Source organism: Crocodylus siamensis, chromosome 7, assembly GCF_052110815.1.
Source record: "Crocodylus siamensis isolate JL-2025a chromosome 7, ASM5211081v1, whole genome shotgun sequence".
NCBI lineage: Eukaryota > Metazoa > Chordata > Crocodylia > Crocodylidae > Crocodylus > Crocodylus siamensis.
This window is the reverse complement of record NC_143401.1, coordinates 72,946,751-72,970,647: the sequence shown is the minus strand read 5'-3', so window position 1 is coordinate 72,970,647 and position 23,897 is coordinate 72,946,751. Positions and strand designations below refer to the sequence as shown.

The 23,897-nt window shown below is 40.0% G+C and overlaps 1 protein-coding gene across 1 annotated transcript in view; it reads left to right on the top strand.

The window, feature by feature from the left end:
• JAKMIP3 (Janus kinase and microtubule interacting protein 3) overlaps positions 1–23,897 on the top strand; it is a 195,919-nt gene that overhangs the window by 60,861 nt on the left and 111,161 nt on the right. Inside the window, exons 2-3 of the mRNA XM_090058773.1 lie at positions 5,820–6,061; positions 17,511–18,008. Coding sequence (XP_089914899.1) covers positions 5,927–6,061; positions 17,511–18,008 — 633 coding nt within the window. The 5' untranslated portion in view covers positions 5,820–5,926. The remainder of the gene's footprint in view (positions 1–5,819; positions 6,062–17,510; positions 18,009–23,897) is intronic.

Sequence of the window (23,897 nt, the reverse complement as noted above, 5' to 3'; positions counted from 1 at the left end):
GCAACATGTAGTATGTGTTTCTCACCATGCTGCTAGAGAACCAAGAGCTGGTTCCTCCACTAAAAAATGTGGCAGGGTGTATTGTGTCTAATGCAGTTTGGAAATATGTGAACACAGGTCTCATATGCAAGCAGCAGAATGAAAAAAATATTAAAAGAATCCTTGGCAGCAATTAAGATAATGAGGGACCTTCAGTCTGCATAGTAATATGTAATCTCTATATAGTGTATTAACAAAGTATTTTTGTTATAAAAACAGACCCCCCACTCTGGCTCCTCAGTCCCCGCTGTCATGGCATCACTCCACCACATGTCTCTGTCAAGAGCACTCTGATTGACTGCCAAAGCAACCAGCCAGAGTGCAAATAAAGCATTATGGACAGACAGACTATGTTTTTATAATATTAAAATGGATTTGTTTTACTTTGTCAATTATATAGGAAACAAATAATTCTACTAAACCTCATACAAGGAATGCATTTAACTTAAAAGTAATATTCACAGCAAAAATGCCTGATTTAATCTAGACCTGTTTTTATCTGTTATGGCCATTTCCTACTAACATTTTTTCTGGCCTCTTTCAAATTTGCAAACTCTTTGGGGCATCAGCTTTATCTTTCTACATGGTCATGATCCCACAATGATTTACGTACAGTGAGAGCTGCACTGAAATCAGTGAGAGCTCATGCAAATGCAGCAGTCCACTGTGTAGAGCTAATTGAACAACTGAGGTCTTGTTCCAGTGAAACACAACTGGAACCCCAGTTCTGACTTGGTTCTCATGGTATGGGAATATACAGAGCAATATATAATTAACTCATATGATTTATCAGGCTATAAAAAGACATCCATTTTCAGCCCATTTTAGAGCTGGGTAAAATATTTTAATACAATGACATATATTATAGAATTGGACCACAGTTGAAGCAAAATTAAAAACTGCATCTAATATGGGGAAACATCAGAAGCACAAAGAGAAAAAAAAGAATCAGGCACTGGTGTATCCCTTATATATATATCCTTTTTATACAGTGCTGAGAGCCTGTGCTTTTCAATACCAGCCAGATGCTGTTAGTATTCAAATGCATAATTGTCATTGACTTTAGGGCTGGGGACAGAAATGACACATAAACTGGTATAAGTGATTAGAAACTGGTTCAAATCTGTAACACAACACAAGTTCAGTGCACATAAACTGCTTTCAAAGTGGCCCAAACCAGCTAAGATAAACTGGGATGGATGTAGTATCAGACTTAACTGATTTAGGTTAAATCAGTTTATTGAACTTCTGTCCCAGGTCCCCCCCTAGATTCAAATTTAGTCACAGTCCCCCAGCTTCCTAGAATGCTTTGTGCCTCCCTCATAAGCCCTTCTCGCAGGGTGAGTGGGCTAACCTTGGCCCAAGTTGTCTGCTCCAGCCAAGCAGGAAGGCATGCTCTAGCACCTCCAGTGTGTGGCCTGACCCACTGTAGGCATGTGGCTGCATTTCTGGAATCAAAAGTGAATGTCGGTTCACTTGCTTATTTCTTCAGTCTATGCAGCTTAGACTAGCCTGCAAAGATTTAATTAATTCTCACTTATATTGACAAACTCTACTTGTCTCAAGAGGTCTATGGGCCAATGAGAGGTAAGGTGCTCCTAAATCTGTTACTGGCCAAAGAGGATTATCTAGTGAGTGGCCTGCGAATCGAAGGGAAACTGGGAGATAGTTATCATGAGTTGATCACTTTCTCTATCCATTGCAAAGCTGGCGAATCAGTCAGCAATGCAGAAATGATTTTAGGAAAGCCAACTTTCATAAGCTCAGGAGGCTGGTTGCCAAGGCCCTGAAAAACCAGGATCCGATAAAGAAGGGAATCCATGATGACTTATCACTCCTTAAGGACATGATCTTCAAAGCACAAGGGAAGCCCATTCCAGCCTGCAGGAAAGGAAGCAAAAGGGCTGGGCAACCCCCGTGGCTCAATAGGGGACTTATGGAACTCCCTTATCTGGAAAGAGAAGCCTATAAGGAATGGGAGTCAGGTAACATCACCAAGGAGGAGTATTCAGCACTGGCCTGCACCTGGAAGGAGCAAACTAGGAAAGCCAAGGCTGTAACTCAACTGAACTCAAACTGGCTACGGGAATCAAGGACAATAAAAGGTCCTTCTTCAAATATGTGAGTAGACAGAAGAAAAACAAGGGCAACATTGGGCTCTTGCTCAACCATATGGGGGAAGATGACAACCGACACCCAAGAAAAAGCATATCTCCTTAATGATTGCATTGTGTCAGTCTTACACCAGCCCAAGGGGATCACCCTGCCTAACAAAATGCAGGATTGCCAGGGTACAGACAAATACACGCCTATCATTGGCAAAGATCTCATGAGGGAATACCTTGAGAGGCATTCACAAATCAGCTGGCCTGGATGGAATGCAACCAATAGTGCTAAAGGAACTGACTGGCATCATAGTGTGGCCAATGGCAAAAATATTTGAGAACTCATGGCACTAGGGAGAGGTTCCTGAAGATTGGAAGAGGGCCAATGTGGTGCTTATCTTCAAGAAAGGGTGGAAGAAAGATCCACAGAACTACAGGCCAATCAGTGTGAACTCAATCCCTGGTAAGATATTGGAAATCATCAAAGAACCCATTAGCAACAGGCTAATGGAATGCAACATTCTGCGAGATAGCCAACATGGCTTTGTTGTCAGTTGGTCCTGCCTGACCAACCTCATTTCCTTCTATGACCAGCTGATGCATCACCTGGACAAAGGAGAAGAGGTTGACATAATCTATTCAGACTTCAAAAAAGTCTTTGATTTGGTCTTCCATGAAGTCCTCATGGTAAAACTGGGGAACTGTGGCCTTGACAACCTCATGGTCCAGGGGCTGGGGAACTGGCTCTGTGGTAGGACTCAGAGAGTGATAGTCAATGGAACTGTGTCAACATGATACATGGTGACCAGTGGCATCCCCTTGGGCTAGTACTCTTTAATATATTTATAAATGAACTGGATTCAGGTATTAGAAGTGGACTGGCTAAATTTGCGGATAACACCAAATTAGGGGGAAGTGTGGTCACACTAGAGTAGGGTTCCCAGCACTTATGTGCGCAAGGGCACATTCAAATTGAAAAGAAAAAGCAGCAGGAGCCATTATGAATATTAAAGTTTAGGATTTTTTGTTGGAATAACCCACATCATATTTATAGGCTTGGCAGTGCTACAGTCACTAGCACCATGACCAAAGGAGACTTTGGAGTCATGATTGACCACAAGATGAACATGAGTCACCAATATGATGCTGCAGCTGGCAAAGCAAACGAAACCCTGCATCTCAAGCAAGACCCAGAAAGTTGTCCTCCCACTTTACTTGGCCCTGGTGAGGCTGCAGCTGTAATACTGCATCCAGTTCTGGGCTCCACACTTTAGAAAGGATGTGGAGAAGCTTGAGAGGTCCAGAGGAGAGTCACGTGCATGAGGAGAGGCTGAGAGCCATGAGACTAGCAGCAAAGGCTCAGGGATGACTTGGTGGCAGCCTATAAGTATGTAAGGGGTGTGCATCAGGAGCTGGGAGAACATCTGTTCACCAGGGCACCCCAATGGGAAGATAAGGTCTAATGGTCACAAACTCTGGGAAGACCGTTTTAGGCTGGACATAAGAAAACAATTCTTTACTGTCTGTGTCCCCAAAGGCTGAAATTCTCAGAAATAGACTCACCCCACACAGAAGTGGTGTAAGCAGCTACTCTGGACACTTTCAAGAAACACTTGGATGCCTGTTCTGCTGGGATCATTTGACCCCAGCTGACTTTGTGCCCCTTGGGCAGGGGGCTGGACCCGATGATCTTGCAAGGTCCCTTCCAACCCTAAAGTCTACGAAATCTGTGAATTCAGCCTTGGGCTTTTTGACTGTCTGTACTTAGCCAATAGGTATTTGCTTGTCATTGTACCACCAGAGTGCTTAGGTCTCTGTTATGTATACTGTGAAATATAGTTCTTAAGATCTATAAGGTAGAGAAAATAAAACGGGGGGGGGGGAATTGGGGAAAGAAAGCCTCATCTCAAGGCATGCGTCATAGTAAATATTGTCCTTATGTATTATAAGAGTCTAAGTTAACTAGAGCTGATGTACATACTAGTCAACTGCATGTGATTTTTTTTTTTTTTTTTACAGTGGAACATAACCTTTACTCTCAATAACTCTCTTGACCTTTTCTTAGAAGTATTGACTTTATGGGATCTTTTATTTTCATTAGTGATTTAGCATTCTAGCCTTTGTGCATATAATATTGCACATCCATTGTATGTTTAATTGTGCTTTCCCTAATCCAAAAGTTTTTATTGTGCTAAGCTGCTGTCAGAGAATACTGAATAATTTTAAATAATCCAGTTGAAGTAAGAATAATTATATATCACATTTGGTTTGGATAGGTATGATTCTGCTTGAAGCAGGGGGTTGGTCTAGAAATGACTCTGGAGATCCCTTCCAGCCCTACTTCTTTATGATTCTCTGTGATTCACTTACAGCACTGTACATTTGTGACTGTACATTGCATTGGTGACTAGGAGATGAAACTGTAAAGATTATTCATTTTACAAATTTGTTGGGGTTAGTAGGTTAGGAGGGAAAGACTATCTTGGGTTGTGTCCACACAGTAAATTTACCGTACATCAAAATATCATCCTGAGGCATGCTGTCCTGCATTGTAAGAGCTACCGTTTAAACAAGAAGTCATATAGTCTTATCCCTCAGGTTACGCTGTTTTAGGAAGCAGTTTGCTCAGAAAAGTGTAATATGTTTGAAAATGGCATTTTGGAGCAGTTTTCTATATAGTCATAGCCTTACTGCATTAAGGTTTTTGGTCTATAATTCACTTTAAATTCCTGGTAGCTTCTCTACTCGTGAATGAGAGGAGTTTAATTTTCTCAATTCTGTTTGGAGGTATATGCATATACACACAGCCCTAACCCTTTCAGCAGAAAGCAGGGTGACTCACTTGGTATCAGGTTAGGACAAATCTAAAAATGATCAGAATTCTAGCTTGTTGGATTTACCACACTAATTTATATTGCCTTTAGCCTGCTACGCTTGATTCAGTATTGACTTACTTGTATATAAAAGTTTCTGCAGTGCCTGAAAAGTTGATTTTCTTTTAGATAAATTCTAAATCTGAATTGTATAAAAATTGTTTTGTCTATGTATTCAAAATGATTTTCTTGCTCTCAGCTCTTTTCTGCCAGCGTGGGTAGTTAGAATAAGTAATATTGTATGCAATATAAATACAAATGAAAATGAGGAAAGGTTTCCTCCAATTGGCTCTAAGCTTTCTCACTTGGAAAAACTTAACAATATCTTGGTTAACATTGGGCTCTGTCCGACTCCCACTGATGTGAACAAAAAAGCACCTCAACTTCTGTGAGAGTTGGCTCAGACCCACTATGTTGACTTGACTGTAGTTTTTAATGCTTATTCCTTATTTCCATATGCAGAGATTGAGTGCTTTTGCGTACAAATATTCTAAAGTACATTTTCTAATTTCTCTTCAATAATTTTCACATATGATACAGATAATATTTCAGAGGACTGTTTGTGCAACTGCCTGCTTTTCTAATGTCCTTGCCATGGTCTGTTACAGATTTAAATATGTTGAAATTAAAAACCTCCTTTTTATTAAAAGTTGTTTACTGTAAAATTGCTGAGTTTTATAAATTTATACATGCGAGAAAACCATCTACCATATGCTCGGGTCTTGCTATATACTTATTGGCTAATTGTGGATCCTGCTAAACACTGGCGCTTTTATAATAGTTGTGATTTATCTCTTTCTAGGTGAGCAAGAAAATGTAGTGGAACAGAAGCAAGGAAGAGCCTCAAGCGGCAGAACAGAGGGTTCTCTCTGCTTGGGATTTCACCCTCCCTGTCATCACTGTCTCACAATGTCAAAGAGGGGTGCCAGTATCCGAGCTAAGGGAGAAAAGCCTGATGCCTTAGCTGCCTTACAAGCTGCCAATGAAGAGCTCAGGGCAAAACTCACAGACATTCAAATTGAGCTCCAACAAGAAAAGAGTAAGGTGTGCATCTTTTTTTTTCCCCCCCACTAACTACTAAATGACAATCTGTTATTTCTTGTTTCTTAAGCACTTCCCCCTGTAAGCCTCCAAGTAATGGTGAGTTAGATTTCTGTCCACAGGATAATATTTTTTTCATGTACAGTATCTGAAGTTCTGGTAAAGCAACCAGGCACTATGATGCGTTTTGATAGTTGAGTTTCTGTTGCACTCTTCAGAACAAAATTAGGAATGTCTGTGAAAATTAAATACAAGATATGCCCCAAATTTCAATAGTGTGTAATGTTGAAAATTCATGTTAGGAAGCTGCCTGTGATAAGGTACAGTAAACTTGACTGGAAAAAAATCTTTTTAGAATGAAACCTGCAAGTTATATGTGACACACTCCCCTTTTGCACAAACTCTTGATGAATTATTTACAATCTCTCTAATTGGCCCCTCCGGTGGCAGAGACAGCTGGATTGTCAGCAGGCACCATACACAAAAAATGCCTGCCAGGAAATGAAGAGACTGACATAAATCTGTTAAAGGTAGACATCAAACAAGCAGGCATGGCAGTTTAGGTTCAGGGCAAATTTCTTTTTTAATTCTATGCCCTACTCCCAAATTAGACTAAACAGTCATGTGTTTGGGAGAATAAGCCGTAGTTTTATTTTCAGAATGATTCATTGAACGGGGTTGGTGTTAGGGCAGGGGCTGGCAAATTATCTTTTGCACCTTAACAGACTTTTGAAAGATTTTGTCTGAAAGCAAATTGCTAGACCTGGCACTCTTACTAACCTTGCTAATCTTCTGGAAGAGGCAGCCAGATAAGCCCATGACTACATGGCTTAAAAAGTTAGCACATATTGCACTAAAATGCAGCTATTGCAAGTTGTTGGGGGGGAGGGGCAGGGAGGTATTCGTCTACTGATTCTGTTTTTTTGGTAGAAAAACAATAAATAAGGATCTTGAATATCTTGGCAGTCAGTGACTCAGCAGCAGGCTGAATACTTGTTTTTGTGATAGAAGAAAAAATGAAGTTGAAAAACGTTATAGCTAAGTGCCAGCAAAAGATTTCTAGAAAAATAAGCTTCTAGCCCAAAATAGACAGATGGTATGTTCATAGCAAGGGACTGCCCAACCCTTTTGTTTCCTCTCATGAAGACTTTTTCACTAAACACTGAAGTGTTTTTCTTCCTTATCATGGATGATTTGTATGGCACAGAGCTTATCCTTTACTTTTTCACAATTCTGTAAATTGTGCCTGGGCATTGTATGCACAACCCATTAGATGGTTGGCACAACCAATTAGATGGTTGTATGTAATTAGTCCAGACACAATGATCATAGTGATCTTAAAATCCGACTTGGATTTCTAATTCCAATTTCTAGACTTTGGGGGTGTTCTGAGCATAGATTGTCTGCTCTCATTGATTATTATATATTTCTTTCATCTAGGAAATCTAGTGTGTTGATATGGTAATTTTGAACAGAACTATGGTGTGGCCCTTTGGTGCTCAAAGAATTTAGTAATGAAATATGCATGACTGTGCCTGTGTATGGGAATGTTGACAGTTATGTGCTCAAAAATAACAAACACACAACTAAAACGGCTTGGATCTGGAGTTCTCAGATTAAATGCACTCCTGACTAGAGCTTCTGGCTTATTGTATATTCTTTCTGATGTGCCATGAGAATTTTACTTCCTAGTCAATTACCCACAAAAGTTGGAAAGAAGGGGCTTTGATGTAAACACTGGTGTACCATCTAAATGTTTAACACTTCAGACGCTATCCAGTGTCTAAGGCAGGGCTGTCAAACATATGGTCTTCAGGCTGAATCCAGCTCCTGGAGCAGTACGATCCATCTAAAATGTCCATTTTAGTTAGTCCCCTTAGTTATGATCGGATGAACTGCACAGGGCTAAGGTTTCTTCTTAGACAAAGTGTGACTTGAAACAGCGCAGAGCATTCTCAGTGGGCACATCTACACAAAATGCTTACTGCGCATTAAGCTAATAACATTGTGCAGTAGTGTGTCGAAGCAAAAAAACATGCTAATAGCCCACTGTGCAGTGTTTTTAGACTAATGTGCAGTAAGGCTCTAAGTAACCATGCCTCAGTACTACTGCGCAGTAACTCTAGGTTCTACACATTTAGTTGGTACTTTGTTAAGGAAGTACTAAACTAAGTGCACAGTATTTAAAGTGTATTAAGAAATGTGTGGATGCGCCCAGTAGACGCTAGACTTCTCAGCTCTTGAACTTTCTTCCTGAACTTCCCTATGGTACTAGTCTGACTTTCAGAATGGTACAAAGCATGCTTATCTAGGACATCTAGAAGAAAAAAAGCTGAGAAAGATGCTGGAGTAAGTAAGAGCTCATATGTTTTGAGTATGGGTGCACAGCAATCCATCTATTTAGATACATTGTGTGAATACTTTGAATGTAAACTGTTAACACTCAGAGCACTAGATAAGCTTGCTTTTATGAAATGCAACACACAAAATTTCTGGTTTTGCAGCTGATATGGGGAGTGTGTGAACAAATTGGGTGTGAGGGGTTCTAAACTGGTCGAGTCACTTCCTGTCTATGCCCTTCCATTTACTTGTCTAAACCATGAAGATGATACAGTAAGATTTACCTGCATAATTATATTGTATTAACTAATGTTTATAAAATACTTCAGAATATGTGGATGAAAGTTTCAGAAGTCCACATGGGACATTCATTTATTTATTTAATTGTGAAAAGATCAAACCAAAATCAATGGTGGCTTTACAAATTTTATCTTTGTTATTGATCTTTTACAAAGTGCTGTTAATTTCTTTGCTTCTCTTTTTCCAAGCCTAATTATGGTTCAGGTTGTATTGACCTTTAGAGAAGCTTGTTTTTTTCCATTGGCTTATTGAAGTGAGTCTCTCTTCATGAATTATTTTCTCCTTGGAGAAATTATCTCTCTCTGTAATGCCCCATGGCTATTTCTGTACATCTGTGGTATGGAAATTTGTAATGTTTAAAACTGTCTAATTTGTGAGCCATTTTTAGGGTTATTATTAGCAAGAAACCTAATTATGTCAATTTGGGATTGAAACAGAGTATTTAATGTGCAGCACTGAATGGGACATGGTATTTTGCAGTCAAAGAAATATTTTTAGTGTTCTGTATTCTAGTATAATTAAATACCATAACATCCTTTCTTGCTTCTCATAGGAGCTACATCTTGTATAATAGTTTATTTCAGGATAGAGACAGAGACACCAGCAAACTTTGTACGTTTTGCATAATTTTGGCATTTGGAAAGTATATGCCAAATGCTGTGGTACTGGTCTTGCCTATGTAGCTTTCAGGTTATTCATGGATACTTTTTTCACTAGAAAAAAAGCATACTTTTGAAGCTGAAACTTCATTATTCTTAATGTAATTGTTGCAAAAAAGAAACAAGTGTTCATATTATCCAAAAGCTTTTGTTGTCTGACCTAAGTACCACTGAGACAGCAAAAAAAATGTTTGAAGAGACTAATATACCCTTCATACACATATCAATGTACCGCTTAGCTTGATGCTGTGGAGACATTTTATGCTGGCTGGAGTGATATAACTAATGTATAAGTACTTGTAGGCACAATGATCTCAATCCATTTGATAGAAAACAACATACGGGGCAATATTGGCTCCTTATCAAGTATGTAATATATTATAGGATGACCCAAACATCATAAAGCAAGGTTTCTGTAGCCTTCCTTTGTAATAATCTCACTTTCAGAAATGTTTGCTGCATTTTCATCAGCAACAGCAAAACTCGTTCGGGCTTCAATGGGAACAAATTTGTGATTTACTGTAGTTGTGGCTAAAGATTACAATATGCTTAGAAGTTACTCTTGAGCTTTGAAATGCTGATACCAAACCCATAAATATCAGCTAAAATAATCCCATGGATTCCACTGATGTTTGGATCAGACCTTATTTTCTCTGTTTATTTACAAATTTTGAAAAATATTGCAGTGCCAGGAAACATTGTTTATCCACACCTCTTGCAGCATTGTAAATGCATGTGACTATTTTTTACCCTTAATTGAGTTTTGAATTTTAAACCCTGGCTGTTAACTAAAAGTTCCAAATAAAACAGTGTGCCAAATTTAGTCAATAAATAGCCAGTAAATGTCACAGAAAACCTATTTATTTGTTTCTTAATGAATCACTGATGTGTGTATCTAATCACTACTACTTATTTCTCTGAAACATTGCAGCATTTCCTAACAGTTGCATAATTGAGGGGAGGTGAATAGGGTAGCAGCCCCACGCACTGCCTTTGTGGGAGGATACAAAAGCAGCTGTTGCTGGAGCAGCAGCTGATTATGCTGCTGCAATTGGACATGGCAGGGGCTAGCACTGCCCCAGATGCCATAAAAGCAGAGCTGTGCTGCTACGCCTGTTTCCTGAATATCTAATGAGACAATTAACACTTGAAAAAAATTGATTTAACATTTTGCACAGACTGGACAATCGGGAAAATATTTTTGTGAAATGAAAATATACATTGTGAAAGAAAAGTACATGTTTTACAACTCTTCTGTATAACAAGCTTTCAAAACTACAGTATGACATCCTTTATGAAAAATAAAACAGTAAAACCTATAACAGTTTCATAGTTTATTTGAAGGCATTTAAATTAAACTAGTTGTATTGTATATCTGGGCATCATTTGTTTGAGCTTTAGACTGCCATATCTTCTTCCGTACAACATGCTTCAAAATATAACGCACATGTCATTTTTGAAAGGCAGAATGTTCCAGTTATGGCTGGGCTGTGAGTGGTCACTTAATGAGTTACTATAGGCAGGCTGGGGTCATATCTTTTGCTGTCTGAGTCATCAGGCTAAGGGTTGAGGTTGTATTATGTTTAGGGCAGGTGATAGATCAGAGCTGAGATGTCCAAATACAGCAGGGGCAGGGGCAGGGGCAGGGGCAGGGGCAGGGGCAGGGGCAGGGGCAGGGCTTGGATCAGGTAAGAGCAAACGGAGCAGAGCTGGAGTGAGGCTGGAGTCAGACATGAGCAAAGCAGAGATCCAAGGACAGGAGTGTTGTTGTTAGGTAAGTCCAGCAGTAAATAGGAGAGGTTTTGTAGTCCTCCTCTCAGGGGTTCTCAGTTTCCATAGGATCCTCCTGGTCACCTTTATCCTCATCAGTGTCTTCATGGGAGGGATGAGGCTGGGGCAGATCCCTGACCAGCTGCCTTGGCACTCTGAACTTTTGCCTGCTGGCTTGGCTGCTCTGGGTTCAAATCCCAGTGGCCTTAACTAGGGTAACCTTCAGCTGACTTTTCTACATAACTAACACAGAAATCCTAGCTACTGCTGAAAATGGTCGCCATGGGTGGATCTATGATTATGAGAAGACCTAAAGCAGGGGTCAGCAACATTTTTGGCCAAAAATACCTGCAACCTCAACTTGTAAGATATTGGTGTGCCGGGGTGGACAGCAGGGGAGCTGCAAGGGGCCTCATCCTTGTTGTGGCAGTACAGCCCTGGCCTCTTCCCTATGGCACGCATGCCAAGCAAAATGCCTTTGCATTCCACTGTCTGGCACATGAGCTTAGGCTGCACGTTTTGGGAATACTTAAGGCCTGTTATTTAACTATACATAAGAAGTATCCTGCTACACAAAATGTGTGGTTATATCTCCTGGCTTATGTGCATTGTACCATTAATCACCCGAGAAATCTGTGGGGCAGGGGAGCAGAGGGGGAAGCAGCAGACAGTTAGTTACTCTGTTCCCCTCCTGGAAAAATCCAGTATTGTAGCTATGTTTTTAGATTAAATAGATCGCTTTCAGAGTAAGTAAAAGTAGCAATGCGTTATATAGTTCCTAGGTAGTATTAAAAACTGTCTACAAACTTTTTTTTTCTCTTTGGGTTCCTCTGATGGATCACACAGTTGATGATGAGCTGAATTAATGAAATCCTACTGAGAATTCACATTGTTTTCAGTTTGATTTCAGGCTTAAAATGACACAGCTACTAGGTACACCTATTCAAAAAGCCTGAGACAGAATCAATCTAAGTTGCATGGTTTTCTGTAATTGGCACAGTATGTGATTAAAATGTAGTTTTCTATGTATATGGCCCTCTCCAGATATTCTATTTGTTGCAGAATATATGTGAATTTCCTGCAACAAACAGGAACATGCCACATGTTAGGATTTTATCCCAGGATAAAAAATGGTGGATCCATGACAAAAAGGGCAGATCTGCAACAAAGTTGTTGCTTAAACTGTTTAAACTGCAACATCTTTGTTTTGCCAGAATAAATTTAATATCTGATCAAGTAAAAGGAGCCCTACAGTCCAACAGTGGTCTGCTGTCTCTCGCTGCTTTGTGGGGGAGGAAGGGGAGGGATAATTTGGGGGGGGGGGGAAATAATTTGATCAAGTGATAATATAAGGTGAGCTAAACAAATATGAATCCTTTTTTTTTCAAACAGGTGAGTATTGAAAAAATATTGTGAAACATATTTCATGCTGGTGCCTGTGAAACTTAAGTGCAGCATGCTGCCCACTAAAATATCTAGTAAATGATTTCACAAGCTTTTTACAATAGCATAAAGTTGGCCTGCTAGTGGGAGTAGTGCAGAAAAAATAAAAGGAAAAATTGGTTTATTTTATTATATTCTAAATGGGTTACTCATGGTTTAACTAAATGCTAGAAATCTTAATAGCTGTTTTAGTCATTCTGTGCTCTCCTATCACCACGCTTGCTGGCACCACTGTCAAAATAATATCTACCTCTGGGAAACTCTTATTGTTCAAAAAACAAGTAATAATCCACACATTCATGTAATAATCATTTACAAATAAAAGAATCTGTAAAATTTTAGTTTCAGTGCCCTTTTATTAGACTTTCATATTTAGTGAAATGTGAACCATGTAACAATTTATTGGATAATAACAAATCCATGTAATTTACTTGGGCATTTAATACACTTCTGTCAAAAACTGTATAGTAACTTAACATTCATTAAAGTATAAAAATAAAGGGCAATGGATTATGACAAAAGGATAATTATTACCAATAATTTTGTTGCTGCTTCAGGAACTTAATCATTGAATTGCCTCCAAGGCAAGTTGATAAATTAACCTGTTTTTTCTTATCCTTGTGATTGCTTTCTGCCTGGATTCTTTCCCCAGTTTTTTATCTATGGAAAACATCATACAGGAATTTCATAAACCAAATGCTATAAAAGTTTGAGGACAAGGGATAAGAATATCATTTATATTACTTTTTTTACCTAGAGAGCTGATATTTATGTTGTTCATCTGCTGATTTATGCTCTGAATCAAACCCCATTGAAGACTATACAAGTCTTGTAGTTGATTGTAGCTATCTTTGAATCAGACAGGTACACTGTAAGGTCTCCGAGGCAGGGATCTTTTCACATTTTTGTATGTATATGGTGTAGTAATCTGTTGATGTCCCCTGAATTAAGCCTCAAGGGCCTAGTTACTACTGATCTAGCAGACCTCCTAGGAATGTGTATTGTTCTTTAGCAATGATATGCTTAGTGAAAACTGTCATTTTGTTACTAGGAAACTGCTAGCATTGGATCTGGGGTGTTGCTTACCCCTGCTTGTAAGACCAAACTGATAACATTAGGTGTGTTTTCTGCTTCCCACTGTGGGTAGCTGTTCCTGTTTCATTTAGGGTCTTGTCACACCAGACGTTTAACGCATAGTTGATTTGGATCACAATAAGCATTACCGTGCACTATTAAAAGTTACAACACGTTCTGAGTAGTTGCAAGGTAATGCTTCCTATGATTTGGCTGTGCCCTGTTCACCCTTCCCCCCCCTCCCTTCCACCCTTGACCCCGGCACCAGGTGCCACAGTTTTCACATCCTTCCATGAGGATGTGCAACTCCCACACTTGGAGCCCAGTCCCTCTCTGCCGTATGCCCAGAATTGCCCAAGCCAGGAGTGCCTGCCCCTGAGCACTTTAGCAAGTTGTACCTTTGTTGCTGGTGGTGGGCGAAGAGAGACACAGAGAGCCACGCCTGGGAGAGGGTGCCACTCCTGGTGTTGGACCTATACCTGCTGCTGGATACACACAGCAAGCCAGGTCTCTGATGCTGGCAGTCTTGAGCCGGCTTCAGTATGATATAGGGGCTGAGACTAGCATCACTGTCTTGTTGGTCCCAGCCCCAGCTCTGCACTGCAATACTGAACTCGTATTTTGTCTATGGAGCAGTCTGATGATAGATAAATTTGTGTGTTATTTGCTACAATCTTAACTACAATTTGCATTTGTGTGTTATTTACTATAGTCTTAAGATACTCCTGAGAGAAGCCCTTCGTACACATTTTACTGCTTGAATGCATGGATGCTCATGTTTTAAATGCAGTTAACATGTCCTAAGTGTTGCACATGACATGGCCCTTAAAAGATGTTATCTGGATCCAGAATGGGAGTGACACTTCCTTGCATTCTCCCAAAGATGCACATGTATGGGGTAGCCATTTTCTAGGTCTACAAGCATCTGATAATACCAGCCAGTTCTGAGTGGATAACTGAGCATCATGAAGAGATATTATTTCACATGTTATAGTTTATTCCTCTACTCATACCTTAATTTAAGGGCTGTATTCCTGCAATCATTCTAGTAATAAAACATTATCATTTTGACAATAGCAAAGACAATATTGCACCAGTAAATTAAATACCGTTTTCCTTTTATCAGCTGTTTATCTGCATGTCTTCTATATTTCATTAGATAGTACTGCAATACAAACAGAAACTGAATGAGCTTTATTGGTTTCTCTTCATATTCCAAAGGATAAAGCATTGCACTTTGAAAATTTTGATTTAGTACAGTGTCCAGCCATTCATTAATACTGTAATTAATAACAGACAAAATCTCTGTGTGGTTGCAGGTGAGGTAAAAGAAAAAAACAAAAGCACTAATTTCTCCATAATGATTAGGATGGGGAATTGGGAATCAAGGTTGGTTATGAGATTTCCTTTTATATTTCCTACATTTATTTGGATAGTTTAATAGATTTATACCTGATATCATAGCTGAAAAACTAATGAATAATTGGAATAGTTGTGGAGAAATACAACATTCAAGAGTTCTAATGCTGTTATTTTCTTTATGTTTGTTTGTGTAAAGTTATCAAAATATGAAGCATGATAATACTACTTTGCTATCTTATAATGCCCATAATTCAAAGTGCTTAACAGGTATTAACTCTTAAGCAATTGCTGAGAGCAAGTTACTTCATGTAACAGCAGCTGTTTAACAGTCCATCACCAAATCACGCAACAGTTTGGATGTGATGTCAAAAGCGCGTCCTCCATTGTTTAGACCCAATGCAGATATAAACTGTTCTAATTATACGCTTTGGAATTTCATGAGAACAACAAGTGTAGCAGCCTCTCACTCTGCAACATTGCAACATCCCATCATAACTGCTTTTTTCACAGAAATTAGGCGGCTGTTTTGGGGGGAAAACGGACTGATTTTTGGAGAAAAGGTAAGATTTATATGGAACATTGCACAGCCAGAAAGAGAAGGAAAAAATCGAGTTTTGACAGAGAACAGAAAATCCCTGTTTGAAAAGTAGAAATTTGTCAACACAGAGATATACTCTGGAAAGAAGAGAAGGGGATCAAAGATATAGTTCTATGAAACCACACAGAAATTTGAAGAAAGGTGAGGAAAATCCCAGTGACGGAGTGATCAGAGGTGTAAGAGGAGAGCCAAGAGAGAACGTGCACAGAAACCAAGGGAAGACAGGACTGCAAGAGGAGAAGCCTGATGCCTCTGCTGAAGTGGGGCTAACGGGTCACGAAGCTTGATGATGGAATGCTAGATCTGAGAAATGGCTGTGAAGTGGCTGTCAGGAGATTTTGGTGGGAGTGGGTTCAGCTGCAATCAAGGGATGATTTAATATCAAATTGACTTGAATGAAAATGTTTGCATTTGGTTTGATAAACAGATGTATTTCTGTTCAGCCCATCCCCAAACAATACAATTCATCTAGATTTGTTTTATGAGAAATTTTTTTTGGTGGAAACCCTAAAACTGAATATATTTTGTTGACAAAAAATAAGCTGTAATTCACACATATAAAATCCTGCTTAAATCAAAAATGGCCAGCCTGCTGAAGCTTTCATTTCACCAAAAGAGAATAGATATGTTCTTCAAAGACGTGTATGATTTTTAACTGTGCAGCTTCCACTCACATTCACCAGTCAATACTGTGATTGAAAATTGGTGTATAAATCAGGTTCATTCTAAATATTCCCTTAAAAATTAAACAGAAAGCAGATTTATGTTTCTAAGTGCAAATTAATCAACTTCAAAGAAAATATATTTTATGTTTTTTCTGTCCTCCTTGGTTCCAGCTGGAATCAGAAGTGAAAATGCCAAAATACTACCAGAAAGGCTGTTCACATGTTTTTAGCACAGTTTTGAAGACACAGGATGCTTGGATATTTAGCTAAGATTTAATTTTTTAGATCTTTCTCTTGCGCACATTTGCACATGCATGTACACATGTACTCCTTATAGCACATATGGTATGACTTTAAAAGAAAATGGCAGAGGGGAAGATGGTGTTATTTTTATCCTGCATACTTTCACTGTACAGAGTGCAAGACTAACTCTACTTGAAGGTAATAGTTGACTTTTAAAGGTTGTATTTTGTATCACGGTTGATTTTGATGATGATATTAACTGAACACAGAAATTATGAAGCAGACCTTTCCTTATCCATGCTTCTGGATTAGCTGTGTGAAACAATAGATCTAACTGGTGATAAGGCGAGAAGTGTTCACAAAGAAGTGCTTATGTTGCAAATAGAATTGACGGTTATTAGCTGCGAGCCCCACTGATTAAGTCATTATGTAGCTGAATTTCAAGGCTAGTGTTGGCTACAATATCTTTTTAATGCTCCTTATTGGAATCTGCATTACTTTTAACCAAAAATTAGAACAATGAAATAAAATATTTTCATAAAAGATTAGAAGATCTTATCTTCTGCCCTGAAGATTTTGTAATGTGTATTTTGTTTAGCTAAAGCTCTTCCCAGAATTGTATATTGCTTGATCTTGAAGCTATTTTTACATAAAGGTATTTATTATAATCAAGCTTATATTGCACAATAAATACTTCTTCTTGACATCAGAGATCAGTGACCTTATTTGCATTAGGAACTACTGGAAAAATTGAGCATTTACCACTATTGAATAATGGATCATAACACAGTAAGTCTAGTTCTCTGTATGGTACAGAACCTTAAAAATAGTTGGTGTTGCCTTCTGAGGAACAGTCACATAACATTAAGCTACAAAACTGTAAAATGTCAACTCCTATCATCTTTGTGAAATGGTGCGCAAAAACAGAATACAGAGATTCCCAGTCTTGGAACCATTTCGTTTACAAAAAGACTCCTTTTTTCTCTGTCTCCTTTTAGGTCAGCAAGCTGGAAAGGGAGAAAAACCAGGGAGTTAAGCAGATCAAAGAGCACGAACAGCATAAAAGCACAGTCTTGGTAACAGAACTTAAAGCCAAACTTCATGAAGAAAAAATGAAGGAACTCCAGTCTGTTCGAGAAGCACTTTTGAGACAACATGAAGCTGAGCTTCTTAGAGTCATAAAAATTAAAGATAACGAAATCCAGAGACTACAGGCCCTTCTTAATACAGTACGAGATGGGGCTCCTGATAAGGTTAAAACAATGCTTCTCACAGAAGCAAAGGAAGAGGCCAAGAAAGGGTTTGAAGTGGAGAAAATAAAAATGCAGCAGGAAATTTCAGAGCTAAAGGGGGCTAAAAAGCAAGTGGAAGAAGCTTTAACTTTGGTCATACAAGCTGACAAAATTAAAGCAGCAGAGATAAGGAGTGTCTATCACTTACATCAAGAGGAAATCAGCAGGATCAAGAGAGAGTGTGAAAGAGAGATCCGCAGACTGGTATGTGTTGATGACAATATTTATTAACAATTCTGTGATGTCTTTAATAGCAAAAAGGGTAAATTCTGTGCTGAACTAAAGAGATTCAGATATATATGGATGGGCATCCAAACACTTGGATGCTTATTCAAACAGGATCTCTAACTTCTTTGCATGTCTTGAGCATAATTTAAGAGATGTTAAAGTTGAATTTGCTTTGTATAGCATTTGGTTTTGCCCCTAATAATGGTTAATGTATATTTGTAGTTCTAAGGTAAGTACTGCAAAAAATAAGTCTAATTATTGAAACAGATCTTGGCACTATGCATGACCATTCACTGAATCTGGCACTTAAATGCACAGCTTTTTTGCTTGACTGTGTGTTGGGATGTGTATCCCTTAACTACCATGTAAGCAAAGCCCAAGGGCATGGAGTACAGGAAAACCTCTCTGCTTTTGTAAAAATTACCATTGTACTTTCTTTTATTATTCTCTTCAGCTATGCAATGCCCTCTCATGCTATGAATTGATTCAGTGTATAGTCAGTGCCAGCTGTTTTGAAGCACCTAGTTTTTTTATTCCCAGTTTCATAGCCAAGCCCTGAAATGACTTGACCTTGCTTGGTTTGCAAAAAATGATGAAATCACACCACAAAAGAGCATAGGTGCAGAGCAAATGAATTATTTGCAATACCTACACACCAACAGGATTAGTAAAGTGCCAACAGTCTCTCCCCTCCTGGACCACACTATCTGGTAAGTCCACTGAAATAGGTGGGGTTGCTGGTTCACCAACAGTGAATTTAGTTTTCTACATCCTTATTTTTGTCAAACTTTGCTAGGGGATTGATCTATTCATGTGGAGAGACATGGTGTCAGGAGGGTAAGCCATCCTGCTCTGAATCCACAGGTTCAAGTTTAAGCCTCATTCTAGACATGCGTTATAGACTAGCCCCAGCTGAGTGAGAGCTAGGGAATCACAGACTGCTACATGTGGTGCTAGATATACCTCTCCCTTATGTGCTATTGGTTACATAAATTGACTTGCCTTAACCTCTTTAGTCTAATGGGACATCTCAGCCTGGGCAGAGCTAGAACCTTTTCTGGTGTATGTTTCTAAAGCACTGTAGTGTAAGGATGGCTAACATAATATCACTTACCAGGTTACATGAAAAATCCATGTTAATGGCCCCTAGCATAAAAGGGGGCCATTATGTTCAAAATTATGAGAAGCAGACAATTGCTACATTGCCTTTGAAAACCAACCCCCCTTCATTCCTGTGTGAAAGAAGCAGCTTATCTAACTATATTAAGAAAATTACATGAAGCCATCACTTTACCAGGTCCTGAGTACTTCCTTCATTATGTTGAGTCCCCTCAGTTCCCATTCACCTTAATGTAATTGATTTCAGTGAGAGCTGTGGGCTCCTGCTATCTAGGATGGTAAGATGTTGAGCCATGGTGCTCAAGGAAGAAGGTTGATGCTACTTCATGGAAAATAGAACTCAATTGTAGCTGAGAATAAATTAAGTTTATTCTGCAGGGAGCAAACCAGGAAAGCCAAGGCTGCAAATGAACTTCAACTAGCTTTGAGCATCAAGGACAATAAAAAATCTTTTTTCAGATATGTGGGGAGCCGGAGGAAAAGCAAGGGCAACATTGGACCCCTACTGAACCAGATGGGGCAACTGACAACTGATGCCCAGGAAAAAGCCAGCCTATTAAATGGGTACTTTGCGTCAGTCTTTCATCAGTCCCATGCGACGCCCATGCCTGCTACAGGACAGGGCGGTCTGGGTGAGGGAGATGCCCTGCCCTCCACTAATGCTGACCTCGTGAAGGAACACCTTAGACCCATATTGTTCATCATCTTCATTAATGGTGTGGACATTGGAGTTAGAAGTGGACTGGCCAAGTTCGCCGATGACACCAAACAAACAGACCTGGACAGGCTCAGTAAATGGGCAGATGAGAACCTGATGGTGTTTAACACTGAACAATGCACGGTTCTCCACCTTGGGAAGAAAAACCTGCAGCATCATTATAGGCTCAGCAGTGCTACACGGGCTAGCACTGCAGAAGAAAGAGACTGGGGGGTCATCATTGACTACAAGATAAACATGAACCTTTCATGCAATGCTGCGGCTAGTAAAGTGACCAAAACGCTGGCTTGCATCCATAGATGCTTCTCGAGCAAATCCGGGGAGGTCATTCTCCCCTTGTACTTGGCCTTGGTGAAGCTGCAGCTGGAGTACTACGTCCAGTTTTGGGCTCCACAATTCAAAAAGGATGTGGAGAAGCTTGAGAGAGTCCAGAGGAGAGCCATGCGCATGATCAGAGGTCAGGAAAACAGATCTTACGATGACAGGCTGAGAGACATGGGACTCTTTAGCCTGGAAAAGCGTAGCCTCAGGGGTGATCTGATGGCCACCTATAAGTTTATCAGGGGTGACCACCAGTATCTGGGGGAATGTTTGTTCACCAGAGCACCCCAAGGGCTGACGAGGTCGAATGGTCATAAACTACTACAAGACCATTTCAGGCTGGACATAAGAAAGAATTTCTTTACTGTCTGAGCCCCCAAGGTCTGGAACAGCCTGCCATCGGAGGTGGTTCAAGCACCTACATTAAATACCTTCAAGAGCAAATTGGATGCTTATCTTGCTGGGATCCTATGACCCCAGCTGACTTCCTGCCCTTTGGCCATGGGACTGGACTCAATGATGTTCTGATCCCTTCCAGCCCTAATGTCTATGAAAGTTACTGGTGATAACTGAGTTTGCTCTTCCCTTTTTCTTCTAGTGACTTCAACTTGAAATGTTGCTTAGAAAAAAGAAAATGATTTTCTTGAGACTTTCTCACAGTGAGACAGAACTAGTTTAAAATATCTTCTTGGATGATGAAATACCTTCCTTGATATACTTTTATTTGCATCTGTGCTAGGAGCTTCAGAAGACTTATGTTAGCATTATTCTATCTCTGCTGCTTATTCTCTCCCTTTCTCTGCATCTTTTGGAGAGCGTGAAAATACTAAAGGAAAAAAGTCTTTAAAATCATTCTGGTAGTGTTGGAGTGACATTATAATCATAATGGTCCAGGAAAAACATAAGAGGCAAGGATTTTTATGAGTGCTGTTTTTATCCCCACCCCAAGTTACTTAGACTAGGTTTCTGGTACAGCTCCTGGTACCGGTGAATGTGTGCACATTCCACTCCTCAGTGTCGGTTTATGCCTTCTGTAAATTACAAAGGGCGGTGATGAGATTATGTACTGTTTTTCTCCACATACCCATCTCTAGAGGCTTATATCATGAGCTTCAGAGGCACTGAATATCAACTGTTCCAGTATGTCAGTTGGAGCTGAAGGTATTGGGGCTTCTGAAAATTAAGGGATGAGTGTATTTATACTGTGGAAATATAAGTGACAAAGGAGATGAAAGTAATGAGGGCAAGCTGTAGGGAATTGTGGAATCAGTCAACAAATGTTGGTTAGGATTTGACTTTCTATACCCAGTAAGTTAAGCAGTTGATTGCCATAAATAACCTTCACTGTTGTTTTTTTCCTCCTCAGAAAGCCATCTAATACCATTCATGGTGTTTGTTTTTTTTACACATTGAATTACTCGTAGGTACACATTTTTAGTTTTCTCATAATGTTTCTCTAAGTGTCTGTTTTATTAAGTTCTAAGCATACTTAGGCTATGCACAGGTGTTATGCTTCTACCAGTTTCCCAGTAGAAACGACAAGTGTACAGGTATTCACACAATTTCTCCCAAAACAAAAATGGTGGTTTTTGGAGAAAAATATCAATCTTTAATCCAGCAGAGCTCACTCCTGGGAGAATTTCTCCTGTGAGAATAAATTCCTGTACATTTCCCCACCACTTGACTGCTCCCAGGGACCAGGGTGAGTTGAGCAGCCAGAAAATGCTTCCTATGCCTTCCTGATACTAGGGTCAACTTTGGTCCCAGCAGTCATCCAGCGGCACAAAAAGGCTCCCATGCCTTCCCTAGACCAGGGTCACCATGGTTTCAAGAGGGCACAGGGAGAAGCTGCTTATCTCTTCCTGCAGACCAGGAGGGGAGGAGAGAAGCAGCTGTCTGTTGTTCCCCATCCACTGCTCATGCCAGAGTTAGCAGTGTGAGCAGCAGTTGGGCGCTTTGTACAGCTGCTCAGATGACTTCCAGGAACTGGAAGCTGAGTGCTTCTCACCCACTTCTCACAATAGAGCAGCCACTGATTCACACACTTTCTCACCCTGGTCTGAGGAAAGTGCAAGGAGCAGGAGAGAGGGGACAGTTGCACTTGAATTTGCTTGAATACTTGAGTTGCACTTGAATACTGCTCCCTCTCCCAGAAACATTTCAAGCGGTGAAAAAATTCATGGCCTTAGAAAGCGCAATTTTAGCAGAGAAGGAACCAGGATTTGGAGGAGCCTCCAGTGTTGAAAACTTCAGATACAGCATTGACACACATTTTAAGTGTGTGTATGTATTATGTATTGGTGTAATTTAAATTTTAGAGCAGTCTGGTATATGGCCTAAAATACATAGGCATTGCTTTCTTTTTCTGTACGATGCAGATGCTGCTGTTCCACATTAGGGGATTTCATGTTTATGTAAAGGCCATGGCAGACATCCAGTTCTGAACTGTTAATGGAATCACAACAGGCTGGTAAAAGCTGTGTGATTTATGTACAACATATTATTAAGTCATTTAAACAAAGGTCATGTCAGAAACAACAAATAATTATTTCGCCATTTGAGAAAAAAATACTTTTTGAAGTAGTCATTGTGGGCAAGAATAGGTTCTGCCGAAAGACCATTCAGATGAGTTTGCAAAGAGATTAAGCCTTTAAAAAAAGAACAGAAAAGAAAAGAAAAAACCTTTGAAGTTGCTTATTGCTGTTAGGTACACATTTTCATTTCTGAGTCAAATTATGGATCTTCATAATTACTTGCAGAAAACATCCCACTGCATCACTGCAGGGTTAACTGCTGAATAGAAAACAAATCCATGCATAGTCAGCACAAATTAGCTTTAGAAGGTAATTTTGTATTACGCCAATGTTCTCTTTTCAAATAAAAATTGATATTCTTTCTCTTTAACAGGTAAAATTACAGTTTATCATGTTACACTTAGACCTGCTGAAAAATATAAAGTCAGCTTTGAAATAATAGATACTACAATGGCAACAGAACACTGTAGCAACAGTTTTACGTGAAAAGGGAAATTCTAAAGACTCACATATATCCCAAGAGCATAGGCATGAGTTTTGGTTGTAGTCCAGTAACACACTTCAACATATGCTTAGATGAAACATGTGTAGTCCAGTGGTCTTAAATCAGGTTTTTTACATTCATTTATACTGTTAATCATATGCTTAAGGGCTTCCCTGGATCAGGGCCTTTTCTTTTTAGGCTCTAAGTCCATGTAATCCATGTGGGGACCTGTGCACATAGCCTCAACCCCGTGCCCACTCCGGACTCTCCCCAGTGGAGTGGACCAGCTCCAGACCAGGCAGAACCAGCACATAGCCCTGACCCCTGCCCATCCAATGCCTGCTCCAGACTCGCTCACTGATGCTGAGCAGTGGCAGTGGCAGCCAGGCAGAAGCTGCTGCTCTGCATACTGCTTCCAGGCTACCCAGCAGGGCAGTGGTGGCAGTGCAGAGGAGCCACAGGGCAGCCCAGGTGCAGGCTCTGGGAGGCTGCAGCAAGAAGGAAAAGTGGATGCTGAAAGGCAATCCAGCTGCAGGGTCACCCCCTGCTGCATGCCCAGGAGGCGGTAGGATACACTATGAGCCAGATAGCATCTGGGCCAGGTGGGACTAAGGGACCCACCGTGGGCTAGACAAAGTCCCTCCACAGAGTGGATCTGGCCCATGGGCCATATTTTGCCCACCCCTGGT